Source organism: Juglans microcarpa x Juglans regia, chromosome 7S, assembly GCF_004785595.1.
Source record: "Juglans microcarpa x Juglans regia isolate MS1-56 chromosome 7S, Jm3101_v1.0, whole genome shotgun sequence".
NCBI lineage: Eukaryota > Viridiplantae > Streptophyta > Magnoliopsida > Fagales > Juglandaceae > Juglans > Juglans microcarpa x Juglans regia.
The window spans coordinates 16,663,966-16,680,851 of NC_054607.1; the positions used below are offsets into that span (position 1 = coordinate 16,663,966).

At 35.0% G+C, this 16,886-nt stretch overlaps 1 protein-coding gene across 1 annotated transcript; it reads right to left on the reverse strand.

The window, feature by feature from the left end:
• Positions 1-1,785: 1,785 nt before the first annotated feature.
• Positions 1,786-14,951, reverse strand: LOC121240956. Its single transcript, XM_041138474.1, is given in 17 exon segments — positions 1,786-2,644; positions 2,886-3,150; positions 4,675-4,732; positions 4,884-4,954; positions 5,167-5,235; positions 5,417-6,046; positions 6,308-6,376; positions 6,470-6,558; positions 6,667-6,729; positions 7,784-7,878; positions 8,021-8,198; positions 8,201-8,784; positions 8,959-9,126; positions 10,394-10,671; positions 11,113-11,359; positions 13,739-14,069; positions 14,802-14,951. Coding segments are annotated over 16 exon segments (3,825 nt in total). The 5' UTR covers positions 14,014-14,069; positions 14,802-14,951; the 3' UTR covers positions 1,786-1,958.
• Positions 14,952-16,886: the final 1,935 nt, after the last annotated feature.

The window sequence follows — 16,886 nt, forward strand, 5'->3', positions numbered from 1 at the left end:
CATAGAATTAGTACCAATTTTCTACAGAATGTCATCCATTATTACACTTTTCTTCTTCAAGCTAGAAGGAGAATCACACGAACTTGGCAGTGTTGAGAACTGTTTGTCCACATTGGTAGCCGTTATGACAGTTATTGTCTGAAGACCATGATTCACATTTTGAATGTCACAAAATAACCGTTCCTTATACTTTGTAGCAGGATAACTGTCACTGAGTTTCATGCTACTCCCAGCAATGGGGTCACTGATCATCTTCCACTTCCCTCTGCCATGTCCTCCAATAACCCAGAGACCCAAAGCCAGGAGTATATCCAACAAACTTTCGCACTGACAATTGTGATGCTCTAAGCCATACCCCCATACAGCTTTCGTTGTTTTGGAGGATTGTGATGATCAGTAGATTTAACTTCACAACCAGAATTGCCATGTAAAATGACACCACAAGAGAAGCAAAGCTTAGGTAGCCTCTCATATTTACAAGTAACCCATATAGGCTTTGCACCAATTTTAACAGTCAACCCTCTAACCAAAGGATTGGTTAGATCAATTAATACAGGAACATGTAAAAACCTACTCAAACCAATACCTTGACTATCCACATCCACCAGTTCCAAAGACCCAAGGACAGAACCCACTTTCTCCCCCACAATCCAATTCATGCCCCCCAGATTTATGAATTTATTAGCAAGAACTTTCCCAACCAGACAGCATGCACCACACATGATAGTTTCTACAACATCACCCTCAACAATTTCAACACTAGTTTTTTTCTTTGTCAGTCAGCAATAAATTACTGCACAAAACAGAGATATCCTCCGCCATTCTTTCATCCGCTACATTACTTTCTCGGCATGGAGGGGCAATCTATCTATCTTATCGTATATACTTCCAAGATAGAATATGTTATAAACTCTTTACATTTTGGAGCTGAATAAGCCCAAACTCTTCAAAACTTGTCTTTCTGTTGGAAGAAAAACTAATGCATTTGAGATTCCATGTGTTTGGTAAGTTTTGATTCTGACCTGTGGCCCCAATGTTAGTTGAGATTACATGGGGACCAAATAATTTTGACTTGTGCATGAGAATCCCCAAGGTAGAAATTAGTATTGTCTCTTTGTTTATCTTTGCTTATATAATTCGCACATTATCTACCATACAAATGTCACATTTATCAATGGTTCAACCATTTCTCCCACATGTAACGCATATATACAGCAGAGACCCAACGAAAACAAAATACCGCATCTGATTATTAAGAAGAGTGCAAGGAAATCGTGCATGCAAGAAAGAAAACTGCATCTCCCTAGAACAAAAGAAAACGAGAAATTTGATCAACTGAATATATCCCACAAGAAACAGGATTTGATTACTCGAGGGGAAGCAAAGCTCCAATTAGCAAGTTCATTTTCTCCCTAAGCATGCGTCGATTCTTCAAAGCGAGGCAATCAAATTCTACTATATTAGATCCCAAATAAGTTAAACAGCCTAATGAACACTGAAGAATGCCGCTTCCCCCCCGCTCGCGCACACACAAGAAGCACAAGTTCAAAAAGAAATAACAGCAGCATTTCAATTTGTTGTAATGTACACTACTTTGAAACTCGATTTACCTGCTGTGACGTTTCTGCTAAATACCAACGCAAGTTTCTTTGGTAAGTAAGATACTTGAACCTTTCTGGACAAAAGCTGAGAACAAGAAAATGTCATTTCTATGAGCAAGAACCCAGGGGAAGTAGAGCCATATACCCTGCTCTGGATGACGATGAAATGAAAAAACTTTGGTACTGGAAAGGAACAACGATTTTTGTTTAATGATTTGAGATTCATACAGAAGAACAAACTAAATTACAATTTCTATCTACTTCCTTCACCTAGACTAGTCTTGGTCTTCATCTGAAATTTGGGTCTAGAATCATATTCTAATGGGGATGGAATGGAAAGGGATGAGCCAATTCTTGTCAGAGAAGCATCTTCAAGTCGGAGAGATCATCCATCGGTATTTCAAGACCTATGGAATCATGGTCTTGCAAGCCATCTTCATCAAAGTCCAACCAGGAACTGAAATCTTGATGTCCATCTACACCTAGTACTTCCATCGAGTCTAATTCATTTGGTTGCAAGTTTAAGGGACCGGGTTCATCTGCGTCTTTAGATGATTCCCGAGTAGCATTAGTTGGCAAGAATGACCCTGCTTCTCTGCTCACTTTATTACCAACTAAAGCCACTGGTTGACTAGATCCACGAACTGGTGGACAAGCAGCTTCTACTAATAAATGATTATTATTTTGCTTGGGCTTTGCTTTTGTTTTACGTTCGCTACCGAAGCTGCCCAATGATGAATGACCGACTCCAGAGACGGAGTTGCTTCTTAAAGTATCTCCTTTCTGATCCCCCTCTCTCTCACTTCTCTTTCCCTTTAATCCACCATGAACAGCGCTGTCAAGAGCTGATGTCACCCTCGAGGAAGCGCTTCCAACAACATCATCAATCAGCATTTCCCTCTTCTTTCCCTTAATGAACACAGAGCTATGCTTGGAGGAAGCTTGCTCGGAAGATTGAATGAGACTCTGGAGAGCATCTGAAGAACCTCTGTCGATATTATCACTAAGGGAATCATATCTCTCAGAAGCACTAGAAACAGCACCTGTGGCAGCAGACAGAAACCCAAGTTTCAGTTAAACTGACATAAATAAACCAAAAAGTTGCTGAAACTACAGTTGAGAGAGGGTTTTCTTAAGAAGCAAAAAAGTTGCTCAAAATGAAAGAGAAAAGTCAAAGCAAGCAACACTCCACAAGCCTGAGATTATAAATATACACCTACAATAAAAGATGACAAGGAATCATAAAAAGCTCGTGCAAAGAATTAACTTGACATATTGACATACCCAATCCCCTGGCTTCGGCTTGGTGGGAAGCTTCATTGCATGTATTACTGGCTGTTCCTGAGCCAACACAGTCAATTGATTTTGCATCATTATTGCCAGGAGGTACAGAATATATTACATCCTGCAGTGCACGCTCACTAAAGCAACTGGTTCCAGTGTGTTCAAATTTTCGACATCTAACAAGGGTGCGCTTGATTAAAGCTAATGCAACTTGTTTTGAAACCTTACGGACCGCACTTTTTGTAGCACAACTCCCACGGCAAGCCTGGAAAAGATCAATTTCACAGAACTAATGGTTCATGATTCATTAATTGCCCCTGATCACATAACTTATCTGACCAGAAAAATCACCTACTATCTATCTATAACATAATTTTCAAAACATGAGCTTTACCCATATTTCTTTTTTGATAGGTGCATGATGCTTTACTGATATTGGGCACCTAAGCATATTCTCTCACAATTTTATAATATGGACTTATAAAAAGTTTCATGTGTAATAGTTTTAATTTTTTTATAAGTTTTTTTTAAAAGTGTAATAGTTTTATTATCGGCCAATTTACTCTATTTACCCAAAAACCCATATGTTCTCTATTAAATCCAAAAAAAAAACGGATGTTTCAGTTCTCTGTCCAATAAAAAAAGACTCTCCAGTTCTCCATCCAATCCAAGAATAATATCCTTTAAATCTAGAGTATAGGAACTAACTTGTTCAAAAGGCAAATCACAAGGACTATTTTAATATCTAACCCTTTTATTTATGGTACAATAATTCAAGTTATTTAAGTTACATGTAATAATTTTCAATTAATAAATATACTTATTCTTTTGCATCGCACAGGTGTACATCATGCATATATGAACAAAGATTACAATCTGAGATGTCAATACTAAGTATGTTAATCTTTAATGTTTAACACCGAGACAAATATCTCAAAGTCCATCCAAGATATTTCAATCAATTAGGACTTAGCATGAAGTGACAATATTCATATTACTCTATTTCTAGCTCTTAAACCCGAGTTGAATTCACATGAACCTACACATCTGCCACATTGCTATTTTCTTGACACACAATTTGGGTTTGGAGTGAAAGCAATAACAACTGTTTAAAGCTAACAAATAAAAACTACAAAAAACAAAAAGATTTATGGCTCAATGGACCGCCCATCCCATGAAGTGGGAGCAACAACACACCCCCCCCCCCCCCCCCTCTCTCTCTCTCTCTCTCTTCCACATGCCTCCATGAGGCAGTAAAGAAAAAGATTACAATTCTCACAGTGAATGGCAATAACCCTTTGTTCCACCACACAAGAAAACATCAAATGCCAAATCAACCTCTGGGTCAGGGAGCAATACTAACGGTATGTTTGGTGAAGAGAAATTAAAAAAACGTGATTTTTTTGGGTGTATTGTTTATTGGAATTTTGTGAAAATAGATAAGGAAATTTGAATAAAAGTTTCTTTTCAAATATGTTTTGATTGGGTATGTGAAAGTGGATAGGTAGAGTTTAAAATTTATTTCATATTTGTATAAAGAAATTTCTTTGAGGTGGTTTTTGTGTTTTTACTTTTCACTGAAATCTAGAGAGATGATTAGATGAAAAGTTAAAATCGATTTTTTTTTTATTGAAAAATGTTTGGATTGAAGTTAAAAAAATTTCACCAGTTAACCAAACATGGCCTAAATGTCTATATGTCAGGACTCAAAATAATTCATAGCTGAGGAGCTTAAAATTTTATCAGTAAAAAAAATGATGGTAATGTCTAAAGGGACAGAACTCATTACCAATCGTTTTTGGTATGCCATCTCAATGAGTTGGTCCATTGCAACTTCCTCCATTTTCCTGTGAATAAAAGATATTACTTAAGTCACCAGCTCTGAGAGAAACGCAGGAGCAATGGCAATTGATCAGGGAGGTTTCTTGGGTATCTCACCATAAAGACCAAAAAATAAGTTTAATATCCATTGAACATCCAAAACACTCTGAATCTTACCGTCTTTTGACATCTCCCCCCTTCTGAATAGCTTCATCAATTCGCACCAAGTTTTTCATCCTTCTCCCAATCTACCATTCAGTCAAGAGCATTAAAAATATTAGATAGAGGAGGCCAGAAGGATTTAGAAATTGGATAAAAATCAATTAAATCAAGATAGAAACTGAAAAATATAGATAATACAGAAACTTCAAAACATTATTCTAAATTATACAATCTAATTTGTGGTTAAATACTTATAATGCAATATCTTGAAGAAGCAAAAAAGTTCAAGCAGGGGAACCTGTTGATACAGTCCTTCCTTAAGTTCCATAATGTCCTGATTAATCACTTCTCCCTCTGCCAGATTAGGCTGCAATCAAGGCAAAAGAACCACCCACATAGAAAGAAATAAACATAAGGAATAAATCATATATGACATCAGAAATCAATTTCTGCCATGGAATTAATTGAGAAAATTTTTAAAATGTAGTGACACAGATTTCTTCAATGATGCTTCCAAAATGAATTAATTCAAGATATAAAAAACCTACTAATGTCTCCGGATATAAGCCAATGCTCTGCAGTTCCAACAGTAGCTTGTCATCCAGAGACAACCGCTGATATTGGCAGTTAGAAGACAGGCTGCCAGCATTTAACTCCCCAGGTTGGAGCTGACCAAAATCATTTGAACATATTTCACTGGTAAGTCCCAGATCAGAATGTGAAAAGTCATCATTGCGCCGCCACTGTTCAATACTATGGAAGGAACTGGACATGCTTGGGTTCCTGAATGAATTAGATGTGACACTCTTATCACAAGGGAGTCGGTCTAACAAGTAATTCCTCTGAGTCTGAGAATCCACTTTTGACTCAGCCTCAGATTCCATTCTGTCACAATCTTTGGGTTCAATATCAACCTGGTTACATGAACCACAATGAGAATCATCACTAGCACACTGCAGAGACAAAGTTTTCCCCTCATTTTGGTGGTAAAATTCTTCACTTTCATCTTCTTCTATCAAAGCCGAAAGAACTCTTTGGTACAATGGAGTAACCCTTTCCCACTTCCTTGAGTCAAATCTTCCGTGTATAGAATCAGTCTCAGCTGATTCTTGATGGGAGTGGCTTCGTTGTCTTATTATACCAGAACAATCACTGGCTTCTTTAAAAACACCAACACCCTGTGAGAATGGTAGAAAAAGGAAATCCATCAAATTTCTCCAAAAACTTTGTCTCCATTACTTTGTTTTAGGTCGATTGAAACTTCAAATCAACACCTTTTATTTACAAGTGAAACTCAAAATCAACATAAATTTAATATTACCAAGATGTTCAATAGCTATAAAGCCTTTCTATTTTAGGCAAAATGAAAACGATAAAATGAGAGTTTTTTCGACATGTAAAAATAAAAAATGAATGTTCAAGAAATGCTAATTTCGTACCAAGACATTATCATATACAACACCAAACATCTGCGACAAATTCTCATCAAGCTCCTCTGCAAAACTTAGCTGATACAATATCAACAGACGAAAGAAAGTGTAAGTCTCAGTCCTTCAGCTATTTACAAACTCTAAAGTTCATCCAAGGGTCACAGTAACTACCTGTTGCTTCAAGTAGGACAAATCCTCTGAGCTGACAGAAGAAAATATAGATTCCATTTCATTCCAAAATGGCCCAGAACATGCAAGACCTATAGAAAAAGGATAGTATTTGTGAGAAGCACAAATATAGAAGTAAAGCTTTCTGGAAAATACCTAGAATTAGGAAATATAATTAAATACATAAATTCGAGCCATACTGCTAGCATTACAAGCAGCATTTGCAGCAGCAAATAGTTCTTCACGATCATCATCAGATTCACCTGCAAAATTATAATACCAAAAAATAGCAATATGTATAATTTTACTTATCAAAATATGGTTTTTTGCGAAAGTAGTATTCTACCTATTTGATCATCCACCTATCAAAAAAAAAAAAACCTATTTGATCATCCATCAAAGATAATTAAATGAAAGGCTTTCATAAAATTCTTGTAGAATCAAGGATGAAGTTTTAGCTGTGATGATTTTTTTTTTTTTTTTGGCTGAATAATTAGGGTAGGAGGAGGCAACCAAAGGTGGCTATTTGGGAGTGAACATAATAGCACCCTACCTGCTGAGAACTGGACAGGAGGGGCCTAGACGGCGGGAAGCCACAAGCACTCCCTCTAGTCGGGTTTGAGCAATAACTTAGGACCCAGCCTCACTAGGAAATCCAATGAATCCTTAGGCTGCTAATACTTTTTTTCATCATTGTAGCTAATATTAATAGTCTAAGGTGAATTCATATTTGGATTCGAGCCTCAGACCTAGTACATGCAAAACCACTTGGGAGTAATTCAAGGACTATTGAGCCACCACCCTAAGTGGTTTTAACAGTGATGATTTACTTCATAGGCGAGGTCCCTTTCTTGTACAAAAGGAAAGAAAGAAATAATTAAAACATTGAATTAGTAATCCGATTAAGAAATCAAATTCAAATGGATTTGGGAAAAAAAGGAGAGAACAATATATGTCAAAACACAAGCCCAAAAAACCATGACTAGTAACAAGGAAGGAAAAAAGAGAAAAATAAATGAGGTTTCTATTAGAAGACATTGAAATATGTAACAAAAATGCCAGCAAGAAAGGTTCTCCCAAACGAATTACATTGAAATGCAATGACGACAGTCACATGACGATGTGAAGTACATCAAAGATGGGCAAAAGGATATATTTAGTTATGATCTTGCCTCCAAACTTCAATATTTGTGATGTCTCAAGAAAACACTTCCAAATATCAGAAAATGTCTTGAATAGTTTTTGATCCTATAAAAATCTGAAATACTAACTTTTGCAGATGAATGAATGAAGATTCATGATCTAATTCAATGTTACCTGTTACATTCGAAGAACCATTGTTTATTATTGGCCCAACACGAATTGAAGCCTTCCGGTCTTTCAACTTCTTTGAGGGTGGACGACCTGATTTACTGAAATCCAAGAAAACATTAGTTGAATCAACAATGAGATTTCTCACAAACTAAATAGAATATTCATTTTCTATAAGTAACTAAATAGACAGTTCACATCCCTAATCTTTATTGCACAGAAGTGGAAAAAAGTAGTGTAAACCTTCTATTCTTTTCAGAACTAGGCCTCATGGTTTGCGGTGGCTTTGTCATTGATAGATTATCCAACTTCTCCCCGGATGGAGGAATTCCTGGCTTTATTAAGGACGAACCCCTTCCACTCCTTCCTTGTCTCTGAACACCTTCTCCAGTTTCATTACCTGGCATTTTATTTTTTTTTCTGGCAATACAAATGTGCCAGCTTTATGAGTTGCAACCAAAGGGGCATTGCCATTATCTATCCCTTTCTCTCTCAATTTGGTTTCGCCAACACCTGATTCTTCACTTTCAGAAAGCCCAAATGGAGATGAAACATTCTCAGGTTCCCTCTTAACTTTTAGGGTATTTTTATCCACACTGCCAGCCAAGAGTGATGCATTGGTCCCAAGAGACGAAGTTTTTGCACTAAAATCAGTACTTGCAAGGCTTTGAGATGAAATCTGAGCTTCAGCATGGTTTGAGACAGGAGAAACTAAGTTTGCTCTCCTTGTGCGTGAGTTTTTATGTGGTCTCTGACCAACCCACTGGGCCATAGGATGTATTGATGAACCACTGGATATTGTACGCCTTTGGTTATTTGTCACGCGCACAAGTGGAACTTTATGTAAACCTGTACTCTGTTCCCAGCCTTGAATACCTCCGGTTGAATGGTAAACATTAGGAGATGAGTCTAGCCCCATCACTGAACCAGTTCGTGGTGCCCGAGAAACCTTCCCTTTTACCATTGTATTAGGATGGCCCGCTGGAATATCCTCCTGAATATTTGACCTAATATATAAAGCCACAAAAATAAAAAACATCATAACCACCACAAAATGAAAAGCATGAAATGTTAAAAATGTCAAGGCAATTGGATGCAGAACATGATGGCTTTCAATCATATTAAGTGATTCTGAGACTCCACTTGAGACTGTTAGAATGATAGTATTAAGAAGAAAATACTTATTGTTTCCTTTTGCTAAAAGTCTCTGTTCCAATACAACTGTACGGTCCCTTGGAAGTAGGGCATGTTCCAGCTCATTCCTGACTACTGCACAAGCATCTGAACTAGAAGCCTCAAAAGAACCATCCACCTTGTTGATTCCACTAACTCCTGGGGAAGATTTCAATCTGCAATAGATGAAAAGCCTAAGAACAGAACAGACTTGTTCATTTTTTTTCTTCCAATTTCTGTTTCTTTTTCATTTGTAGATAATACATGGAACAATTTTGACTAACTGCAAAACAATGCCTGAACCAGCAAACCACAGAAAGTTTTTTTTATTTTTTTTATAAGTGATCAAGAAGTTTTATTCATAATGATAGGCAAAGCCCAAGTACACAGGAAGTATACATGAGAAATACCTATCTATAATGTACAATTGAAAGAAGAAAGTCATGGACATTGAGTCCATTACAAGCAATAGCCCCCACCCAAGAAAACAATGTTTTAAAGAAAAACATTAGAAACAATTGAAAGCAAACCACAGAAAGTTGACTACTAAGTAAATTGCAGTGGCAATATTCTTGGCATTTAACTGTGACTATCAACAAAAGAAAAGAGGGATCAAAAGCAACAACATTAGTTCGGGATATATAGGACATAGGGGAAAGCAACAATAGTAAGATTCATACCTGAGTGATCCAAAACTTGCCAGCTAAGTCACCTAATATCAGTAAGGTTGTTTCAAGTGCAGGATTGAATTTCATCTTTCAAAGATAACACAAAGGACATGGACAATTAATGTGGCTATATATTCTAGCAATATTATAAGACAAGGCCCGACCAAGTTTTCTGCGCCAACTCCCCTTTTGGACTAGTAACTAACATGCACATCAAATGGATTTTGAAAACACGACTTTACAGCTGATTGGCCAAGCTTCAAGAAAAATTAACCATCATAAAGAAGACCAGATCACGTAACAGTGATGAGAACAATGAACTCAAGCTAGTTGGCCAATTCATGCCATGTGAGATTCACGTCACATTAGCATTACTTGAATCTGTCACTGATTTTACAGTTCTGCAGAAATATTTCGAGAACATAGAACAATATGTACAGTTCTATAACAAGAAAAACCCCTTGTACCAAAGGTTCTCTGAGCATCAAACAACTTAAGCATTTTCTTGCACAATCTACCAAATTATATCCAAGGAAACGAACTAAAACAACCAAAGAATAATAAGAAAAATGAAAAAAAATATATATTCAAATAAGATTTAGAAACAACACGATTACAAAAAGCACCTGATGAAAGTGAACAAGAAACCTCAGCACCAAGAAATAAACAAAACAGAGAAAATTTTCCCAATATACACTTTAGTCACTTCTGAGCTATATCTGAATGAAGAGATAATCAATAACCAATTCTTTCTTATAGATCTTCAATAAAATACCTGAAACCATGAGTGTCACAAGATCGCAATTTAGAATCAGGATTCAGTTTTGGATGTACAGCTCGTTTTGTGTCCCGCTCACCAGTCACTACTCTATTACCTACAGCTCCAACAGAACGTTTCTTCTTTACTTTTTTATCCAATCCTTCACCACCGGCAAGCAGTCGGCGAGTCTTTTCTTCAATCCGAACAGAAACCCCACTAACTGCCTGCAGCAGATCTCCATCCTTTTCTATGACCATCTGCTGCCTTGAGGTTGCAGCAGGCCTACTGTCTGCCTGGTTGTATTGACAAAACAGAACAGAATCTTAAAAAAAGGGAAAAAAATCTTGCATCAATCCCTTCAGAAAGCATAGTCTAAATATATGAAATATTCGTAACTCCCATATTACTTACAGTAGAGGTTGAAAAAAACAAAGGCTCCAATAATTTTCAAGAAAAAAAAAAAAACTTAAATTTCAACATGCAAAATCTCTGGTGGTATTTTTGGGCACTCGATGCAAAATATCCTTGAAAATAAAAACTCCCTTGAAAATGAAAGAAGGAAGAAAGAATTTAATCTTCATTACTCAATTAACGGAGAGTATACTAAGAAAACAGACTTAAAAACTATACCCTACGAATTTAATGCATTCCTATCAAAGTAATTTCTAAACAAATTTGAAGGCTCAATATAAGAGAAATAGTTGACAGGTGAGCATAAATAGTCAAATACAAACCTGCTGATCATCTGCCACTGATGTACGAACACGCTTATTTATCCCAATACTCTTGGTTTTATCCTCCAATCTTTGACTCACAGAGTCATTAGAGTTTCGGTGAACTTGGCTTCCCGTCTTTGCTAAGTTGACTCCACTGGACCTCTCACTTGATGAAAGATCACTGCGCTGTCGCTTCTTGGAGCTTAAGGCATCCCTATATTTGTCCAGTTTGAGAATGGATTCACGTAATAATTTTGCTCTATCCCTGGTAGACACCATCAATCTTATAAACAAACCACAGCTATGATACATAATACTCATTAACTACCGTTTAGCACACAAAAATCAAAAGTTACAGGAAATAATTTTCTCTTTTATATCTAAAAGCAACATACACATAAAAACGACTCTGTCATGTGTGGTTTTCATTATTGGCCATTAACCATTAATAGTCAAGTTACTTGGATCTCTATCTTTAAATCTCCATAAAACATAGCGTACAAGACATAAACATATGGTTTTCTTAAAACCCATTATATCTTTATTCAAGCCATTAGGATTTTCCCTTACAATTTTTCATATGTAGGAGTCTTTAGGTTCTAAATTTTTTACTCAGGTCTACCACATACTGATGCATATTTGCACCTCACATGTTCTGTCCTTATACCAAGTTTTCAACAACTTTGATGCATGAACTATGTATGTATGTATGTGTCTTGTCCCACACTTTATTAACCATGCAAAGCAGAGAGGAATTGCGGGTGCTTTGATAAGTGCGATTTTTATTACTCTTTTATTTATGAAAAGTATTAGTTTTCCTTCAATTCTATTGATTTTTTTTTTATTTCTATATATATTTTTTTATTTTCTTGAATGTGTAGGAATGAGAAGATTCAATGCGAAGGGAGAACATTTTGGTACAAAAGAGGAGACTACGGATCCAGACCGACGACAGGCGACGAGATCTGAAGAGAGCCGAGGAAATTTAGGCAAGGAGACTCAATGGCGACTAGAATTGGCAACAAAAATTAGGCAATGAGAGATATATTTTACCTCCTGGGCGAGAAGGCTTGACGACAAGGCTCCAGGCGGTTGACCAATCTAAACAACCAATTTAAAAGACAACCTAAACGACATCGTGGACAACAACTAGCAAAGGCAAGCAACTTTACCGCTCGGTAGGTTGGCGAGATGAGTTTTTTATCTCGGTCAGAAACCTTAAATCTTAGCCATTGGGCGAGGAGACCAATTATATTCAGCGCACACGGCATCTACCCAGTGAGACCCTTCCGAGTTCCACAATCAATCTGCTGACCACTAAATCCTCCCAAACTCCGCAAATCAAGCCGCTTATTAATGAATCTTCCATTTTAGATAATTCCGTTATTCTTGAGATAATTTTCTTTTATGTTAATATTTATCTTTAGAAACTATATTCAAAATCTTTAAATTAGATTGTAGCTGCATTTATCTTGTTTCCAGATTTGAATTTTGATATATATTTAATCATGGCTTGTAGGATGAATAGGGGGGAGTCTAAGTTTTAGAGTCCAATAGTCCAGTGATTATTCTTTAAGTTTCTTTCAATAAGGCGGATCTGGAGGGCAGAGGCGAAAGCCGCATGCTTCATCAACTGACTCCAATGAAAAACACTAATTTTATTCTTTTTCTTTTCAATTTCATTATGAGCTACTTTTATTTTCTAGAGCTTTGATGTAGTCTAGTATTGAATACACAATTTATATTCTGAGTTATTTTATTTTCAATATTTTCATAATTGAGAGTTTATTCTTTGTTCTTAATGCTTGCAATTTTTTAGCTAATTATTGTTCGATCTATTGAATCGCAATGAGACCGAGAGGTGATTTGTGATTAGAGCTCTAGAATTAAGCATTATTAGTTGAACGAAAGTAGAGATACTTTATCGCGATTAGTGTAATTTTTAAGAAAAATCCAAAGAACTTAATAAATCTCCAATTAATTAAATTCACATAGAGATATGGAGTTATTAATTGGAGATATTTTTAGTATTATTCGAGAGAAAATATTGAATAGTTAAGAGATTTTTATCATCAATTTGGGATAATTGGAATTCTATAACAAGGAAAAATAAATTGTGTGGGATTCGCTAGGTAAAATCAAACGCTTTAAATCTATTCTTATTATACTTGAAATCTTAATTTTAATGCTCTTGTCTTCAATTTAATTTAGATAATATATTCTTTAAATTTCAGTTTTCTAAATAATAATTAATTTAGTAAATTTCAATACTCAATAGCATAATTAATCTCTGTGGATTCGCCATCCGTTTTCTTTAAAACACTTTACTACTTGTGTCGATTAATGCATCTATATATATCATCAAAGAACATGTGGGAAATGACAGAAATGTTTCATTTATGCCATGGCATATGGGAAACTCCACTCATCATGACTCGTGAAACTTCTCTATTACATAACCAATAACCGTCATTATCCCATCAATTTCAGAGTTTCAACTGATGCCTCAATGATGAGAAAACGTCATTTTGCTTCAGTCATGAGGCATAATTCAGTTTTTTTTTTTTTTCTAATAAAAGGCAGGCCATGTAGTTAAAAGCATAACACGAGAAAAGAACTTGCAAAAAAAAAAAAATACCAATACCTGGCCTTCTTAGAAGTATCTTGGACACTCTCTTTGAAGTGCTTTAGCTCCTCTGTAGCCACTGGAGGTGGAGGTTTAGGGTGTGCAACTCCAAAGGAATGGTCCTCCGATGTACTCCCAGGAGGAACACCAAGAAGCCTTCTAAGCTCTCCCAAGCGTGTATATTTCTGACTGCCTAATATAATTGGGTCCAATGGTAAACATTGAGGCAAGGGTGGCATATCTGGTGATGGCGTTGCACTCCCCCGGATTAGATTAATCCCAGAATTAAACATTATGCATTTAATGCCCCTGGTACAACGTCCAAACCTTTACAGATAGATCCCAGACCCTAGTCAAAAATCAACTCAGATTTCTTACTTCCTTTACCATACATAGACGCATATGGGTAATAAAGAAGCCATTGACTAGCCTCCAAAGTGTTACCATAAATGCACATCATAAAAGATGGACAACGCTTGGGGCATGAAAAATAAAGAAATCCAACTTGATCGCGCATCATAAAACCATTTTCTTGGTTGAATTAGTTTTCACATTCTGGAACAAAAATAATAGAAAAATTTTTAAAGCCAACTCCACCTCATTGCTCATCTTGTTCGTTTTTCTCAAGCATGAACTTTGTTCCATCAGACCGCAATATCAATGCATTCTATGAGATTAAATTAAATCCACCTATTACAACCATAACCAGCTCTAAAAGCAGCAACAAGCAAAGTCACCACCAGCACCCTCATCATATAACTCTATCGTCAAAAGAATGAAAGAAACGAGAAAATGCATAATGTTTAAACATTAAACAGCATAAAATGTTAAAATCTGGACTTCTCTCCTCAGCTTTCCCAGAAACCAAACAGATAGAAAATGAATAAATAGATAGCTTTCAACAATACAAGTACATATATAAATACATACGTATATGTATATGTAAAGAATTGGACAAATTCAAGGAGGTTCGTAACCCTAGGTGGAGGAAAGTAAAATTGAAATCGGGATCAGTTGGAATGAAAAATCAATCGAAATTAGATAAAAAGAATGAATCTGAGAGTGAAGAGTAGCGAAGTACCTTTGATTCAACGAGGTCAAGCGCAGATCAAACACTCAATTTCCAGACACAAAACTAAATAAATAATATATTAAAGCAAAAAAAGTATCTTTTTGGATGGGGACGAGTCCTGCTCCTATATATACATTAATACTGTATACGTATGCACGCATACGTCACATGAACAATGACTCGAGGTGATTGAGATTTTCCTTCCGAGAACTGATTTTTTTTTTTTTTTTTTTTTTTTAATTTCAGGGTTAGTTTGGATACTTAATTTATTATTATTTATTACTAATTCAATATTATATCATATTTTTTATTATTTTTTTTATTATTCACAAGATACTTAAGATCACCTCAGTATTTAAACGTAACTTATATTTTACAAGTTCTAAAAAATTTTCTTACTTTGAATTTAACTTCAAACTCACTTTCTATATCTTCAAATAAAATTTGATAAAATATATTTATAAGTTTTATTTTTTACATAGAATCTTTTCATATTAGTTATGCTAAAAAATTATTAGTGTTTTGATTTTTTTTTAAAGTTATAATGAATCTAACTATAAGTGGCGTATTAAAGTTTAACCCATCAACTTATCTATAAGAAAATTCACAAAAATGTCACACAATTTCAAAAAATAAAATAAAAATGCCACACCTCAGCTTTTCAATAAATGATAAATAAATAAATAAATAATATTATTCTAAAACTTTTAGATGACATATTATCTACAATAATATAATTTAATTTAAAAAATAAATTTTAAATTTTATAAATCAAATTATTTCATGCAGACGATCTGATATAATCTAGTGAGCAATTAGAACTCAAATCACACCCACGTTAAATTACATGTATTAAAAATTAAATATAGTTAAATTTAAAAAATATAAGGATGGTTGTCCACCCATCACCGATAACTAGCTTTTGAGATTCGATCACCAGCTGCCTAATTTCGACAAACCTTTTGTGATAGCCGAATTGATGGTGATTATTCTGACCATTTATTGATCCACCACCCCAAGAGACGAGTAGAGAAGAAATCGGAGTTAATGTTAAAAATAAGAGAAATATTTTAGCTTTAATGTGGTAATTCAAATTATAAAATTATTTTTATTGTAAAATAGATATAATAAATCACATAAAATTACGTCAATTTGTAGGTTTACTTTTGTATAATCTTTTTATGTCTATAGCAATTCTCTAAAAACAATTAGAATTGAACTCTTCTACTTACAAGCAGATTCGCGGGCCAATCTGTACACCAATATTGACGTGGACTATTTTATCAAATGTTCATTTTCAAATCCACACCGTTTCATTAAAATCTATCTTTTTACTTAGTATTGATGTACGTATTGGTACGAAAATCCGCTTACAACTAGATTTTTCCATTAGGATTATTAGTTTTTGGTTAAAACTTCTAATGCTAGTATTTTAAAAATAATCCCATGCCACCTAGTTTATTTTAAAGGATGTATATTAAGAGCATTCTCAATGATTTCTTTTATTTTAAAGGATGATTTCTTTAAAAATACATGATTATCAAAATCTATTTTTTCTATTTTACATATTGACTTATATAATATATCATACATTGACTTATTTAATTTAAATATTTTTTTATTCATTTCAAATATTTATTCTAATTATCAATAGATTTACAATATTCTCGTATCTTTTTATATTTGCAACATGGCTTGCCCCATATAAAATGTCATTTGAAACTAATTACTCTTTTCGCATCATTTGATATAACTGTACCACAGAACTAGTTCTAATTTGTCAATATTTACTCTCTAGCACTTCTCTGACTTGATTTTGTTCAGAGAACATTAATTTAATTTTTAGTATCTGTTCAATGCATCTATTTGATTCAAATGCCCCACGCTTAATTGAAATGGTAGCCTTATTATTAACATCAACGCTTCTGTATGCATAAAAGTCAAAGAGGGTCATAAATGGAGTACTAAAGAGTAAATGAAAGAGAAGAAAGTAGAGTCGGTGCAAAAGTGATAAGGGTGGAAATGAAAATAAGATAAAAAGAAAAGAGATAAGGGTACTACCCGCACCATACGGTGTGGGGTAGCTCCTCCCCG